This window comes from Lucilia cuprina, chromosome 3 (assembly GCF_022045245.1).
Source record: "Lucilia cuprina isolate Lc7/37 chromosome 3, ASM2204524v1, whole genome shotgun sequence".
Taxonomy (NCBI): Eukaryota; Metazoa; Arthropoda; class Insecta; order Diptera; family Calliphoridae; genus Lucilia; species Lucilia cuprina.
Window position 1 is genome coordinate 21280870 of NC_060951.1, and position 17924 is coordinate 21298793.

Here is a 17924-nt window from a genome sequence, read left to right on the forward strand (position 1 = left end):
AATTTTTTTTCATTCAATCTATTTTTCTGTTGCGAATGTTAATCCCATTGAAAACAAATTGTAATTTAATAACATTTTTATAGTTTTAAACACGCGCTGTAAGTTTATTACAATTTTATACAATTTTTTTAATACATTGCTTGCTCTCTGTTTATTCAGTGTGTAAATTCATAAGTACGTCAGTCAGACAGTCAGATTTTGTATGGTGTTCACCCTCATTGTATAGTAAAATGCTGCAAATGATTGTGGCAGCAACAGCAACGGCAAACAAATCACATAACGACGACAAAACAAACAACCAAGTTTTCTGCATGACTTCCATCAATAAGACCGACCCATTCGTTCAATGTTCGTTGCGTTGTTGTCTTTGTGTAAAATTAATCCAATGCAATTGTACATCGTTGTACATTGATGACTCTCATAAATGATAAATGAATCATTGAATGGTTGGAATTTGAAGATTCATAGGTCGATATGCTTTTGTAAAATCAATAATAACCATTGCAGTTTGTGACCCCAGCACAACGAAACTATAGAAAGATAAATGGAAAGATACATTATATAAACTTGAATTTGCATTTGCATAAAGAAAATCTCAACTAATAATGAAAATAACGATGTTGACAAAGATGATGATGTTGGTAATATTGTAAGCTGTAGATAAAACGCAACCAAGCAGTAAACCATAGAATCAACCAACCGTCCAAGAACAACATCCCCCTCATTCATTCATTCCTTTATTCAGTTAGTCATTCAGTCAGCTATTTCCCAGCAAAATCTTTACCTACCCATAAGTAGGCAAGTTTTATTGGATCAAAGTGTAAGTACTTTCTTTTTGGGTTAATAACTGTTTATTATTGTTCGACGATTATCCAAAAATAACTGGTAACAAATGTGCTTAGCGGACTTTTTCGGATTTAAAACCGGCTTTACAGTTATTTTATATGTATGTTTACTAGTAGATTTTATTTCTCAATAATCCATTAACAAGTTATTTTACCATGCTATCTGGAATGGTTTTTAAAAATCAATATTTATTTTAAAAAATTCTAATATCGACTAGAGCTAGAACCAATAACAATTTCTTTATTAGATATATTCACTTGACAATTGCCTATAAATCATTTTCAAAAATATGAATTATTCCCAGGATAAAATTTAGAACTTGTTCTAAAAACAACTAGTTCTAGAACAAATGCAGATAGAACCACTTCAGATTCTTAAATAACAACCTTGGAACTAGTGATGTAGCAACTACTACTGAAACCCGTTCCTCGGAACATTATTATGGTTCTAAAATACTTCTAAAGAGTTTTCAAGGAACTAATTCTTTGACATTAGTTATACATTGATACTACACTAGTTCAATGGAACACATACTAGTTCCGAAACAACTTCTTAGAATCAGTTGAAAACAAAATGTCAAAAAATTAAAATTCATAAACATATTTCTATTGAAATCTAAAACGCATTCATGTCTTTATTTCTGTATAAAATTAAACTATAAGGAATTAAAGATACTCAAATTGAATTCTACCGGGAGACGGGAAAGCTGCTGGTTTCTTATATTCTGTGCAAGAAATAGTTTAACAGATTACTTTTATGAAAGATTGTAAGTAAGTTTTCTAAAAAAAATTGGTTAATAATAATTCCTAAACAGTTTCTCAAAATTAGACTTAATTTTAATAATTTTGAACAAAAAACGCTGAAAAAAGTAAAAAGTAGACGTTCTGTGAACCTTCCCTAGAACTAGTTCCGAGGTTGACAAATTCGAACAAAAATCATTGATTAAAGAACTAGTTCTGGAACCGTTCCAAAGAACGGCCAAAGTAGAACGAGTTCGGGCTATAATCATGCGTTCTAAAACTAGTTGTGGAACTAATACAATTCTTGCTGGGTTATTATTGATAACGACCACTCATTACAGAGAATATTACCTACAATATTCATTACAAAAATTTAAAAATATTTTACTGGGTTATTCCCTTTGCTTGATTGTATTTGTGTTCGAGTGTTTTTCTTTTCGCTCTTTAACCTTCTATGAATCCTAGTGTATTGCTGCTGTCTCTATGATAGGAATGGGATCAGTTAAACTGATTGATCAGTTTCTTTTATATACAACAATTTTTGGTAAGACATAGACATGCCAGGACATAATCCTGCGGACAACTGGTCACCCGTAATACCAGATTGTGTGGTTCTCTCGTTAGACCCCATGTCAAATGTGAAGTGACATTAACAGTTTGAAGTCACTGCAGACAAGAGATATTGGTATCACCTTTATACACCCGGATTGCAATACACCAAGATGGGATCTGTCATCAAGGAAACATGACCCGGGGGTCTAATTAGTATATTGAAAAGTGTATCTAATTGATTAGATTATTATCTATATATTAGTCTACGGCAGCCGCGTATCCAGCTCAAGTGTTTTTTTTCACTTATTTAATTTTTTCCTTTTTCTTTCTTTTTATATTTATATGAAAAATTTTCGGAGGGAGGGATTTCTCTCCCCCTTTTATAATCTAAGTAGTGACTGTCATGGGGCAAAATTATTGTTACATCATGTCATAATTAGCTCAGTCCTTATTCTGACTCTATGGATAAGATGATAAAGAAAGGCAACGGAACGAACAAAAACAAAAAAGCAATAATCTATTGATACTTGTGAAATTCTAAACGTTTTACAAATTCAAATGTACACAGACACTTAGCAATGATTCAGTTGTTGTTGTTGCTGCTGCAGATGTTGCTGTGGCTGTTGCACAATAGCTCTTAAATACTAGTATATGTAGATGTTTAAATACTGTTCAATGCAGCGCAACGACCTTATTTTATTTGCATGTACATATCTTCTTGTTGCACTGATCTCGATAATTGAAATACAAAACTTTTGTGTGACTTAATATCGTCATGTGGCAGTAGTAGTTGCCACAGACAGTATCTATTAGCATATTTATAAAAAAATGAAGCAAAAAACAGAAAAGTTGCAAGAGTAAGAGAGGTTACATGATAATTGCAAGAAATGTTCAGTAAACATCATCAACATTGTCAACTTCTGCTTTAGATTTTCTAACGTATACTATTTAGAAAACTTCTACCCCCTTTTCCTTTTTGAAACAGCTGGGAGAGACTTTTTTATTGAAAATATCATAGAATTGTATAAATGTGTAGTTATTATACGCTGAGAAAAACTATCACATCATTTTGCTGTAGTTTAGAATTTCATTGCACATTGGATTTTTTTCTAAATATCGTTTTCAATGTTTGTTTATAGAATTTGTGTATGTGTTCTTGCTGTTATTGTTATTTTTCCACTAGTTATTATTATTTTTATTATTTTTTGTAATTTCCATATTGTTAGTACTGCGGCTTTTGCTGCTATTGATGGTTGCAACGTAAAATGTAATGATGATAATGCAACCAACCACAAATATCCTTGTGCGCATTTTGTTGCTGATTATGTTACAATTAGCATGAAAGTAAACGATTTTTCTTTTCATTTACTTTTCCTCTCTTTGGCTCTCGATGCTTAAAGTTTTTTATTTATTTTAAATATGCAAATAACAATAGTTTAGTTAATAAATAAACAAATAATAATGTAATAAAAAATACTTTAAACTTCTTATAGCTGGATATTGAAGTTGTAAAATATAATGATTTTTAAGCTTATTTCTACTTAGTTAGTCTGAAAGGAGGATATATGCATCAAATCCTCAGAAATGCCACTAGGCCTCTATCGGAAGGGAATCGAACCTACCACAATTCCATATAGGTTTCTATATTTTTAGGCTACATACATAAGTCTAGACAAAATATTGGAAAACATTTTGTATTTGATTCTTTTTAATTTAATTTCCACTATGAAATAAAATACATAAAAAATGTTAAACTATAAAAAATAACATTTAAAAAAATTCAATTACAATTACATGTAATTCTAATTGGTTATTGGTCATTTACACAAACCAAGTAATTGTAATTAGAAAAAAATCAATTACAATTTCAAGTAATTTTAATTGGGAATTACTTAATTACACATTACAAGTAATTATAATTAACCATGTAATGAATATCTTTTTGTAATCATGACCCCTAAGCTTGATATTTTATAAGTAAAAAATTGTTCATCGGGTTTAATTTTTAAAATCCGAAAATTCTATTTTACTCAAAACAAAGTTTTTTGATTTATGCTAATCTTGTGGTAAATGATTACCTACTTGTTTTTCATTTCTTTATTGAAACTGTCTTAAGGTCATTATTTATTTCTTATAAAAAACGTAATTTATTAAAAAAAGTAAAATGTCTTGGAGTGTACCATATTTATTTATTATGTTGTAGACATTTTCAAATTCTTTTGGGTAATTACTTTTCTGGAAAATGTTTAACTTATAAATTTTATACATATTTTTACTGTATGTTGGCTTCTTAACAGTTACAACTGCCCTAAAAAACATTGTTAATATTGTAAACATGACATGATTTACAAATCTATGACAAATTAAGACTAAAAGAGTTGCAGATTAAAATGACCTCCCGCACATTAGGACAAAAACAAAAATTAAGAAAAAAATAGGAAAAATGGGCGAAAAAAGTAACAACCAGGCCATTTGTCAAAGGTTGAACATTTGATTAAAAAAAAATAAAATATAAACATAAATAATTCTGCTATTGTTAACTAGCAAGGAATGAATGAATAGAAGGCTAAAGAAAAGGAGCACAAATAGTCAAAAGTTATAAATAACAAAACATTATTACAATTTTATTCACTGCAGTTAGGGGCGGCTTTCTCATATTTTATATTTTACATGAATTAATTAAGAATGTTGCTTACAATTGATTGAAATAGATATATAATTTCTGATTTCACTCTAGATTACTTAGGGATACTAAAGTATTGATTCACTTTCTTTCTATATTTCAGAGTTTATTTTCGTGCGAAATTATAAAAAAGTAAAATAAAAAGTAGAAGTTAAATATTTGGAATACATAAACAGATTGTTTGACTCTTTCAAAACTGCTGGGTTATACACAATATATACAATCACATAAATATAAACAGTCCAAAGTACTCATATAATAAACATTTGAACAAAAATCCTACAGAAATAAACAACGTCTAAAGGATTTAACGTTAAAATACTTATTTAAGTACAGTTGAATAACACGAAGAAAAATTAACAGATGGTTGGTTGAGTTGTTTGTTCTTGTTGTAGCTAAATGAAAAGGGTTTATTTTCCGAAATAACTTTGTCAAAAATTAAGACGTACTTAATGTCAGATAAAGAAAATAAGCGAAGAAAAGGCGAAAAAAAATAAAGAAAAACTCAGCACTACTCAGCCAATTTGCTATTTGCTTTAACGCCAAAAAAAACAAATGGCCAAGAAGATATAAAAGACTTTTAAAATATAATTTCTTTTGCTTCCAACAGATTTACATATAATTTTCATATAAATCCTACAAAATTAATGTATAAGAATATTAAAGATATTTTAAGTTTTTCAACTCGTTTGAAACTGAAATATTTTTGGAAAAAATGAAATTATAACTTACATACATACTTAATAATCGGAGTGATGAATTTAACATAATATGGTCTCGACAATTACAAATATGATATTAATACAAAACTACTATTTTTGAATTTCATTGCTGCATTAATTACTGTAACTGCTTATGAGAATGTTTTCTAATGCGTATAACATTAATTTACAAAAGTAGCGGATACACAGGATTTATTCCTGCTGCCTTTTTTTAAACAAAAAATTATAAATTTAGGTTAAATACTTTTTGCTTTTCTACTTTACTTGTAACTAATATTTTGAATTTCATTAATATTTTTTCGTTTATTTTATTTGCAGATACTACTCCAGCAATAAGAACAACAACTACTAAGACAAGTGTTAATGTATTCGTGAGTGTATGTGTTGAATATTATAACAATGATATTATGCTAATTACCAGCTGTAAATCCTCAAACAAATTCTGACATTTAAAGGAGTGTCAACAACACCAACACCAAGCACAAAAAATAAGGCAACGCAACCAGAAACAGCAAAAAGGGAACATCAAGCAGACAAACAAGGACATTAATTAATAACAAGTAAACGACACGAATCCCAACACTACAACATCCAGTCAACCAACGTCGAAAAAACATTAACATCATCATTGTTAAAGACAACAACGTTGACGTTGTCGTCAACATCGACTTCGACAACATCATCACACAGTGCAGTACATAGTTGGTTTTGCTTTATAACCATTGAACATTCCACAGGAATTAACAAGTTGGGTAGGAATTTAACAAGAACATAAAACAAACGAAAAAAGAGTAAAATAAGAAAAGAACAACACGTACATAACTACCACGTACATTGGCCCAAATTAAGGCCGTATTACAGACAGCAGAGTGTGTGCGTAAAAAAGGCTACAACTACAAAAATAAAATAGCAATTAATGTCTGCCTAAATAACTTCAATTATATAACAACTTAATTGCAATCACTCAACAGCACTACGCTCTCGAATTAATCACCTTCATCATCATCAACAACGTCATCATTTAGAAACTGGCCCCAATCACGACGTCCCACTACACTAAAAATCCATTATGATTCCAACAGAAATCAAAAGATTATCCTCCCCCCTCCACAGTAAAAAGAGCAACAAAATGACAACACACTGCCTGCGCGACTGGTTAACAAAAGTTATCTTTGCCACAAGTCTTCTCCTGCTTCTCAATGTGCAGACAACAACTGCTAATTCTGATTGGATGCAGAGTTGCAGCATGTGTCATTGCCACTGGAATTCGGGCAAAAAGACGGCCGACTGTAAGAGCAGACAAATATCCACCATTCCCAATGACTTGAGCAACGAATTGCAGGTAATCGACCTGTCGAACAACATGATTCCCGAATTAAGAAGAGAAGAATTTATGGAAGCGAGTCTTCAAAATCTACACAAGATTTTCTTAAGAAATTGTACTATACAGGAGCTTAATCGAGATGCTCTTAAGGGCCTTGCTATTCTTATTGAATTGGATTTATCACATAATTTTATCAAAGAACTACATGTAGGCACTTTTAATGGTCTGGTAAAACTACGTAATCTGGTGATGAATAATAATCAAATCGAAGTCCTGGAAAATCATTTATTTGCTGATTTACATTTTTTATCGCGAGTAGAATTTAAGAACAACAAGCTAAAACGTATTGATATACATGCTTTTGGGCAACTACCAGTACTATCAGCGGTATATTTGGAATCAAATAATCTTACCGTATTGAGAAGGGAGACATTTCAGCGCACTCCTAAATTGGTACATTTATCGCTAGCCTCAAATCCTTGGAATTGCACATGCGAGTTGCAAGAATTTCGTGATTTTGCCATAGCACATCGACTCTACACCCCACCTACAGATTGCAATGAACCCAAACATTTGAAGGGTAAATTATGGAATGAAATACCTTCGGAGAACTTTGCCTGCATGCCCAGAATTTTAGGTTCTGTCAGATCCTATGTCGAGGCTCAGTCGGACAACATTACGTTGCCCTGCCGCATAGAAGGTTCACCCCGACCAAATGTTACCTGGCTGTACAATAAACGTCCCATAAATCCCAACGATCCTCGATTTCGTATACTCAATTCGGTAGAACAACAACGCAGCGAAAGCACCAATATGCTCAACTCAGAATTGCGTATTTTTGGAGTACGTTCCACAGACAAAGGTTCCTACACCTGTATAGCCGACAACCGTGGTGGCAAGGCCGAAGCTGAATTCCTGCTACTCATCAATGGCGATAATTACAGTGCTCTGGATGGCACCGGGGGTGCCACGACCTTTGGTGGTATGGGCACCACCACCTCCGACAGGGAGACAAATATATTACTAATCATTTGCCTTATTGTTACCACCCTTTTATTGTTGCTCATCGTTGTTGTCCTTGTTATTTGCTGGTATTGTCGTCGTATTAAAACGTATCAGAAGGATAGTACAATGCTAAGTGAAAACGGTTTAATCTCCTCAAAATTGGACAAAACTCATAATGGTTCGATGCTAGAAGGTTCCGTCATCATGGAAATGCAAAAAAGCCTATTGACAGAAGTTAATCCCGTTGAAAAGCCGCCACGTCGTACTGAATTGGAAAGTATTGATGGCGTTGGCAGTAGCGGCGATGATGGGCACGAGATTAAAAAGACTTTGTTGGATGAAACACAATTTGGTAAGTAAAACTCCTTTTGCAAAGCAAACATCAGAGAGAGAGAAAGATAAACGAACGAACGCACAAAAAAATTTAGGTTGGAAAAATTTACAATAAAAAAATAAATAGGAATAATGAAGAAAGATATATTAAAAGCATGAAGAAGAATGGAAACAATACCAAGATTAAGTTGAATTGTTGATGTTGCTTCTGCTTCAGTTTAATTTCGTCATAGTTCCCTTCGTTTGTGGTTTGTTAAATATAAAATATGTTTTTTTTTAATATTTTCTTTAATATTAACCGGATACAAAATTAATATACAGATAATCAAACAATCAAGATTGAGACATAGAAACTTTTCAAAATACAGTAAGAATTATAGTTTTGCATATACTATGTCACAATCCAAGGATACAGCATTTAGATTAGGCTAGGCTAGATATACACTTAGTCGACAATCAGGTCCATTGTGATATGTTTTTCAATTAAAAGAGCGTATATTTTCATACTTAAAATTAGTTTTCTTCTTCTATCAATAATGTAGTTAACTACCACGCAAAAACTAGGTAATAATTTCAATTGTAATTACTTACCTAACAACATACTACAACTATGACTACTACATATAGTCAGGATTACATAAAAGTAGTCTAACAAAGTCTTACAAATAAAATTGTGTGTTATATAAATACTTTTAAATTAATTAGTCCTCTTGCCTGTGCAGCTATAGATACTTTGTATACTTTTTACGTGCAATTTAAAATGACTACAATTTCTAATTATGTACTTGTAAACGTTAAAATAATAAATTTATATACTACTGTGAATGTAAATATGTTAATCCCTTACAAGGAAAGGAAGTTTTCGTTGGGTAGTTCAATGTCTGTTTTCCTTTATGCTCAAATATAACCCATAAATATATTTACATACATATGTATATTATTTATATAAATTACATAAAGAACATATTTACTTTTCTTTTATCCAATTATCGATAAACTCTTTAACACACTAAACTTCTAAATAACTAAATGAGTCTCCAGAATATATGTAGTAGCAAAACAGATAAATAATTTTAAACTTATTGAATTGTCTAACGTTTTTTAGAAGTTCTAAATTGTTGTGATCTCTTGAGTTGAGGTCTGTGCGTGTGCTCTAAAATGCACAACATACACACATATGTATGTGCGTGTTGGCAACGTGTCAATGCATTTGCAGGACTAAAGTAATAAGTACACTTTAACATTGTATGAATTTACAAATATTCTTGATGTACATTGATTTCAACTTAATTAAAGTGTCAATATGTACAAATCAATAGTCACACCGTTTAAATTTCTTCAATACAATTTTAATATTATGTTTCGAAAAACAATAAATTAATTTGTTATAAGTTGCTTCAAAATGGCTTGTACCATTTACTTTTCAATGACAACTACTTACCATCTGCATTATTTTTATAATGAGTTACAGATATTAACTTACATATGTACGATGTTGTAAGTTAGCCACGTTTTATTTATAGTTTTTCAGTTTGAAAACTATTTTTGAATAACTGAGAAGCTCAAGTTCGTAAGCTATGTAATCAATTTTTAGGATTTTAACATAATACGATTTGTAAGCGCTTATTTCAGTAGTCCAGTTTATTGTCTTATCGAGAGACTAATCTTTATACAAGTGAATATTATATAGTCAATATTCTTCTCTTAGTCCATAGAGTAGTCGGTAACACTCTTAACTTTATTTCTTCCCAATTTCCAATGGAAACAGTGAAGTATTTCTTGAAAACATTCGGAACCCTGCAGATCAGAATGTGATGCCCCGAACTTGTAATCTTGATCCTCATTTAGATTACATGTTTTGCTAATCATAACTTTTAGAAAAAAGTTTAACAAGATACTCTTCGGATTATTTCAGGATAAAAATCGAAAAATAAAATCGATCGAAAGAAAGCATACATTGATTCCTTGTAAAAATGCTGGGTTAATACACATCCTTATAGATAAATTACTATCATTTGCATGTGTACAGTCAAAAAAAACTTTATAATTTAACATGTTTTCTAATTAAGACAGAATACACAAGACGAAATATTTAAAGAGGAAGTCAGAGATCTGTAAATTGTATGTCAAAATATGCCAATATCAAGAGAAAACTTGTAAAGAAAACAAATAAAAACGAAAACTATACATACCACATGTAAACATTTTACAAAAACTCTCCCTCTCACACTGTATGCAACACTTCAACACATGAAGTACAAACTTTTCAAATACAAGGAATAACTACTTTTTACAAGAGTTGTACCAACATTCATACATATGTATGTATGTTAATATATGTGTTTAAATAAATGGAGTCATGGAAAAAAGTTTTGGTAGTTGCTGCAGCAGAATATCAAATGAAACTTAATGACAGTCGAAAGTTAGAACTTGGAGTATTCAGAAAGTCTGACAGAAATTTGAGGCAAATATTTTTGAAAACTTATTTTACTGTGAATATTTTAAAGAGCAGGAACTGAGTAGTATTCGATAAATTTTAAGAAATTTAAATTGAATAGGTTTGAAAATAAATAAATTATCATAACTTTTAGCAATTGTTTGTTTCAAACATCAATATTGTTAATATTTGATTAGATATTTAAGAAAAATTCTTGATAAAATTTATAATTTTAATTTTGAATTTTTTTTACAAATCAAGTTTAAAATAAAATTTATTATTTCATTTTAAGTTCACTTTCATTATTCGAGTAATAACAATTTGTTGTATTGAGAAAAGCAGAATTTGATTCAGTTCCTTTATATATTTTATTTAAATTTAATGTGAAAACTCAAATAAAATAATAAAAAAGAAGAACGTACGTACAAGCTCAACAATCTCGCCAGTAGTCAATCAAAAAGCCACTTTGTTTCAACTTTGTTAAAATGCAATCAAGTGTAAATAGTTTTCACACTTGTATAGACAGTTGAAGAAGTAAATAGTATCTGGCACTCCCCTCTATCCTGACGAATACACGCACACAACTCATACACACTTACATATGTATTAACCTTCTCCGCTTCCTTCATTTTTACTCAATTTCCAAGATTGCCGTATTTTTTTCATTTTTTGCTTTAAAAAGTAAATATAAAAGTAAATTCTTTAATTTAACCGTTCAAATGAACATCATGTTACACTCAATATGGAAGACGAGTAACAGCGAACACAACACTAAAGCAACAAATCTGCTAACAACTACATTTAAACAAGAACACGGTAGAGCAGCAACAGTAAGAAGTGCCCCCAGGGTTACAAGACTAGAGAGCAAAACATCCCAAAGAATTCGCACAAAAATTGTATATTCAACAAACGACAGAAAAAAAACAACTGATATCAATATAACGAAGAAAATAAAAAAATTCATCTGATAAAATGTATAAAAAATGGTTAAAACGATTCTATAAGCAAACAACTGACACAATGGGCTTCTTTTTCTCTTGTCATGAATAAAGAAACGGTCATGACTACCACGATGTTGTTTTTAAAAGAAAATTATACATTATATTGATACACACATCATACAAAATTTTAAGTATTTATAGTTAAAATTTTAACCGAAACCCAATTTTCCGAATAAAATTTCTAAAAAGTTCAAATTCTATAAAAGTTTATTCAATTTTAAGATTGAAATTATTTCTAGAGCAATAATTTTTCTATAAATCGGACCAAGGTTTTGGAAAATATCAATATCTTGAAATTTAAAACAGAATTTATCACGGTTAAGCTCGTTTGAGTAAACATGAACATTTTTCCATGTTTGCAACACGTTTTTGGTTCAATGACACGAAAAATAAATTAAGACAATATTCTAGAGCTCATTTTTTTTACTTAATAGAGCAATTATTTTCTTATAATTTTTATTTTGCAAAATTTCTTATAACTAGAAGAGTATTTTAATTTATATCATTCACCATTGTATTTCCTTGCAGGCAATCACCACCCACGAGACGATGAAACACATTCTGTTGCCATGTCAGATACAACAACACCACGTACTCGTCACACATACATTGATGATACATACGGTACAAGTTTGCCACCCGATTTATTAGCATTTCCTGCTCGTGTGCCACCTACTTCACCATCGATGCAATCGTCACAGTCAAACATACCCGATCAGGTAATTTACGGCATACGCTCGCCACCACTCACCAGTCCGGTGTATGCTCACATGACACCCCACGGCATTTATGGTACAACCACTATTGCGGCAGCTACACCAAATGGATTTATGACATTGCAACATCCAAAATCACGTAATTTAGCACTTATTGCCGCTGCGAATAGCAGACAGCAGCAATCACCTTTTGTACCAGCACCAGTTGTATACTCGCCTGCAGCAACTGCTTCGGTTGTTATGAAACAGGGTTACATGACAATTCCGCGTAAACCGCGAGTACCAAGTTGGGCCCCTTCCTCCTCCAATACGCACTCGACACAGTTGAGTGAGTTTCAATCACCCACCTCCCCCAATCCAAGTGAATCGGGTACGGCAACTACGGCCGAACTAACGGTTGAACCTGTTTATGATAATTTGGGATTGCGAACAACCGCTGGCGGTAGCTCGACTCTAAATTTGAATAAGAGTCATTTGCAAGAACCACCAGTACGTTACACAATGCGTGATCGTCCGCTGCCGGCTACACCCAGTCTCACATCGGTCAATTCAAATCAAGCCCAGCAGCAACAACAACAACAGCAGCAACATTCAATGTATCAGCAGCAGCAACAACAACCTCAGCAACAACAACCTCAGCAACAGCACTCAACCAACAACATGTCGAACAATGCGAATAAAATCTACGAACCCCTACACGAGCTGGTAAATCAACTACATCAGTCAACGACATCCGATACAGAGCCATTATATGGAACGGCAAGACATCATTCTGGCCTGACCATTGTGCCCAGCAACAACAATGCAAGTGTTAACAACAACACCTCTTCCTCCGTTACCAACTCTCCATCTAATAGTGGCAACAGCAGCACAGAACCCAAGCTGACGAAAATACCCCCACGACCACCACCGAAACCCAAAAAGAAAATGTCCGTCACGACTACACGCAGTGGCCACGGCAGCACAAGTCAACTGTTTGACGACGAAGGTGAAGATGGCACCGAAGTTTAGTTGATAATTCATAACACAAGTGATGCTGTTGGTGGTGACGGTGGTGGTAATGGCTGCAATGTACCTAATGGTTGCTTCATTGTTGTCGCCTCCTCCACTCCAACTTCTTGTTAGCTTGTAAAAACAAAATGCCTTCCTTACCAAATCGAATAAACCGATAAAAAAACCAAACAAGAAAACAGCAAAAAAAACATGTTAAATGACTTTAAAAATAAGAAACAACATCATCAGTTGTTTTTCTTCCCAGCATGAATTTAGTGTTTCGTTTCGGCACGATAGGATTTTTTCTTATTTAGTTTTCCAAAGAAGTGCACTTTATTAACTCACCGCAACAACAACGTCGACTGATTGACTGCATTTTACTGCAGTAGTACGGCAATCATTAGAAAATGTTTGACAACCATCTCAGCACCAAACATTATTCTTCGTAACTAAGCCACCAACCAACTAACCAAGCAACCACACCACCAACACACCCATCAATACAATGACCTCCACAGTTTAACTTCTTCATACATACATGAAAACATTTTATAATAGAGTATACCTGCAATATAATTCGCTTTTTTATGAACAGAACTGAAATTATTTGGATTTTTTTTTTAATTTCTGCTTTTTGTATTTTTATTGATTCGATTTCACTTCTTTCCTCCTTTACCGCAAGAGCGATCAGGCTGCTGTGCTATTCTATTTGAATATTCCAATCAATTGGCAATTTAATTCACTCTCTATGTATGTATCTCCTCAGCCATATAAAATAGTATTTTGTTGTTGTTTATTCTGCTGTTTTGTAATTTGATTGAGAGTGGAAAATAAAAATAGGAAAACTAACAGTACTAAAGGGAAAACTCACTGTTATATATTGTTTTTCGATTTTGTTTGTTTTTCGTACTGTGTCGCTGTGTTTCGACGTTATGTTAGTATGTATTTGTGTGCGAGTAAGTTTTGTTGGAAAATATTGAATTTTTTCTCTTTAGTTTTTCATATATTTTATCATTAATAAATTTGTTTTTTTTTATACACACCTTTCGTTGAAATCGGTTGTAGGGCTTCTGAAAAGAATTTAAAAGGAAGCAAAATTAACAATTCGAGCAAAATTTAATTTTTTAAATTAATACTAAATCACAAAATTATTCTGAGCATTAAACATCTTTGAAGTTGATATTCTTTGGAAGGCGAATCTATAACTAGTGAACTAAGTGGCAAATTAGGGCAAAAAATGAATATTTCTTATATTTTTCTTTATATTCATTTTTAATATGATAATTTTATAAAAAAATATGGATTTTCTCATTCTCACTCCATAATTACATGTTTGTTTCATTATTTGTTCCTACTGGAGTAAATGTAAACTCTAATGTATATTTAACAGCGTAATATCTCTTACAGTTTTTATTATTTCAAATAAACTAATAAAAACATTTTAAATGATAAATTTTTTAATATTGAATTTACTACAAAATCTGTAAACTTAGTAAATTATGAATAAAAAGAACTGTAAATGTATTCTAACTAAAGTTTCTGTCTTTTTGACCTTCAAAAATATGCCACCAAAAACTATAAAGTAAACTTTAAAAGACACAACACATTTTTTTACAATTTAAAATTATTGTTTTGTATATAAACAAAATTATGATCTCATTTAAAATTATTCTCCAACAACTACAGCATCAACGCCTAACCTAATGTCGATTTATTTGCCAGACTTGTGTGCCAAATGACTGATATAGTTTTTACTGAAACAAAAATAAAATTAAAGTAAAAAAAACTAATTTATAAAAAGAAAATGACTTATTAAGCTGCAATGTAAACTTTTGTAATTAAAATATTGGGAAACAAAAACAATCTAATATATTGAGCAAAACGTCTACTCAATGATCTTCATTATGAACTATAATAAATAAAATAAATTGGAAAAGTTTTTTAGTTTTTAAAAATTAAGTTCAAATTTATTACAATATTTTATTAGTTTTATATGTTTTTTTTAATATATAGATTTAGTTAGGATCATGTACAAAAAATTAAAAAAAAAAACAAAAATATTTGACAAACATTTGTATAAAGGGGACAAAAGAAGAAAGAAATAATGAAAAATAGAATGCGAAATCGAGGAATATAAATTTAATTATATTTACATATAAAAAACCTTAAATAAACAATGATATGAAAATATCAAATTTGTAATATAGTAAATAATATATACGAACAAAAAAAAAAACAACAAAATAAAATTTAAAAAAAATACTGTTAAAACTATAATTATTACAATAAAAAGTGAAAAGAACGAAAAATAACCCATAAGTAATAAGCTTTTATTATACAATTTACAGATTTTTTTATTAAATTAAAATTAAAGAAAAGAGATAAAAATAAATAAAATGATTATAGCAAAAGGCAAAGAAAAAAAATTATTACAGAATTAGGAAAGAGATAAACACAAGTTAAGAGGTTTTGTTAATTATTAAAATAATATATTTAGAATAATTATATTGCGCCTTTACAACAATGTATTACTCACCCTCCTTCCTTCTCACTTGGAAAAATAAAACATTACCAATCTATGTATAAATGTGTGCTTAAATATACGAATGGAGGGGTGCTATAAACACACACACACATGCCCACATCTTTAACTCTTCCTCTGGCCTGAGGGTCAGTTAGTAACTCAACAGGCGCTACAATGAAACCAAGATTTAATAGTTTTTTCTTTTCATTAAATATTAAATTTATTTATTTTATAAAGCAACAATAGTTTTTAAAACAAAAATTACTTTATTTCTTATTTTTTTAAATATTTTATAGTTTAAATAATAAATAAAATAAGCAAAAGAAACGTTCTTTAAAAAGTATTCATTATATCAAATATTAATTTTAAGTTTGTATTTTTTAAACATATTTTAATTAATAAGATCTTTATAAACAATTTTATTTAGTATTTTCTCTTAAATTCAAATTCAAAATAAAGTTGTTTTGATGTTTTCCCTAAAATTTGCAAATAAATCATCAATATATTTAATTATTCAATATGTTAAGTGTCCAAATTTTGAATTTCAACAAATAAGAAGTTTATATTCGCCTTTGCCTAATCTTATATACATACCCCTAAACTATAGTGTGTTGAAAAAAATTATTTTCGTAAAATTTTGATTTCAACAGACAGGCGGACATAACTTAATGGACTCGGCTATCTATAAAGAAGGGCCAGAAAACTATATTTTCGAAATTACAAACGTATATTTACTCCTATCACGAAGGTAAAGGGATTATAAATATTTGATGCCAAAGGGCGTTAGTGTTGAGTGACTTTTTTGGTACAAAATTGTTTCTAGCTTTTTGTAATTCAAATTAACTTTAAGAAATTTAGCTGAAAATATTTAAATCAGTAGTAATTTCAGAGTTTTGGGAGAAAATGTGAAAATTTGCCATCTCACCGTTTCTATATAGTTTCGTTTAAGGGTTACTTTATTACTTATTTTTTAAGTAATAAAAACATGAGGAAATCCTTTTTTATTTTAAGGAAAACAACAATTTTGAAAATATATATTAAAAATTTATCCATCGAGTTATTTTTTGTAATTTATTTCGCAATATTTTGTTTTGTAAATTAATAATTTTGTAATTAAAAATTTCAATTGGTTTAATATTCACTGTATGTATTTGTAAATTTCTATGTAAATGTATTTTATATGTATAAGGCCTTAGATAGTTTAAATTTTAAGTGGTACTTTTTAGTCTTTAAAGTCTATTATTAGAAGCAAAAAGAGAAAATAATAATAAATAAATATATATTTTTATATTTTACAAATTATTATTATAATTATTATAATTTTAATTGTTTAATTTGACGAAGAGTTGAAATAAACATAAAACGAAAACTAATTAACAAGTACAATTAAAATATTTTTTATACATACATTTTTTTATACATAATTTAGTATTTCATTTTAAACAATCATTTATAATTTACTAATTAGTTTAAGTTTAACATAGATTTGAATTTTTTTATATTTATGCATAAAGAATAAAACACAGTTTTCAACGTTTTAAACGTTTTTAATCAATTAATAAACAAAATGCTTACACATATATATTTTTTTATAATTTCCACTTTTTTCCAGCAATTCATATATAAAATAAAAATGCCTAAAATGGCGTATTTATTTTAGTTTTAATTTGCATATTTATATTTGTACAAAAACAATTTTGTTTTATTTTTTCCCATAAGAGATCAAAAATGTCATAATGATTTGTTTTATTGTTAATAATAAATTCATTTATTGATTTTCCGATGCATTTAAAACCATAACACAAGTTTTGTTGTAATAATTTCTAACTAACTAATCAACATCAACAATAATAATAATAATTACTAATTACATGCATTTTTTCATAAACAATATTTACTTATATAAAACTTTTTGTAACAAATATTGTATTAATGATTTGGTTTTTAGTTTTTATTTGGATAATTTTAGAGTTTTATTAAAAAAAGCAACAAATTGTGGTAATTATAATTAATAAAAAAAGTTGTAAAAATAAATTAAATATTATCAT

At 29.8% G+C, this 17924-nt stretch overlaps 1 protein-coding gene across 3 annotated transcripts in view; it reads left to right on the forward strand.

Annotated features, from left to right (window-relative positions):
* The window catches only part of LOC111674981, a 175540-nt gene extending 159560 nt beyond the window's left edge, over window positions 1–15980 (forward strand). For all 3 annotated transcript variants that reach the window (XM_046945589.1, XM_046945590.1, XM_046945591.1), the window contains 2 exons: window positions 5862–8224; window positions 12172–15980. In XM_046945589.1, coding sequence (XP_046801545.1) covers window positions 6613–8224; window positions 12172–13370 — 2811 coding nt within the window. In that variant the 5' untranslated portion in view covers window positions 5862–6612 and the 3' untranslated portion in view covers window positions 13371–15980. The remainder of the gene's footprint in view (window positions 1–5861; window positions 8225–12171) is intronic.
* Window positions 15981–17924: the final 1944 nt, after the last annotated feature.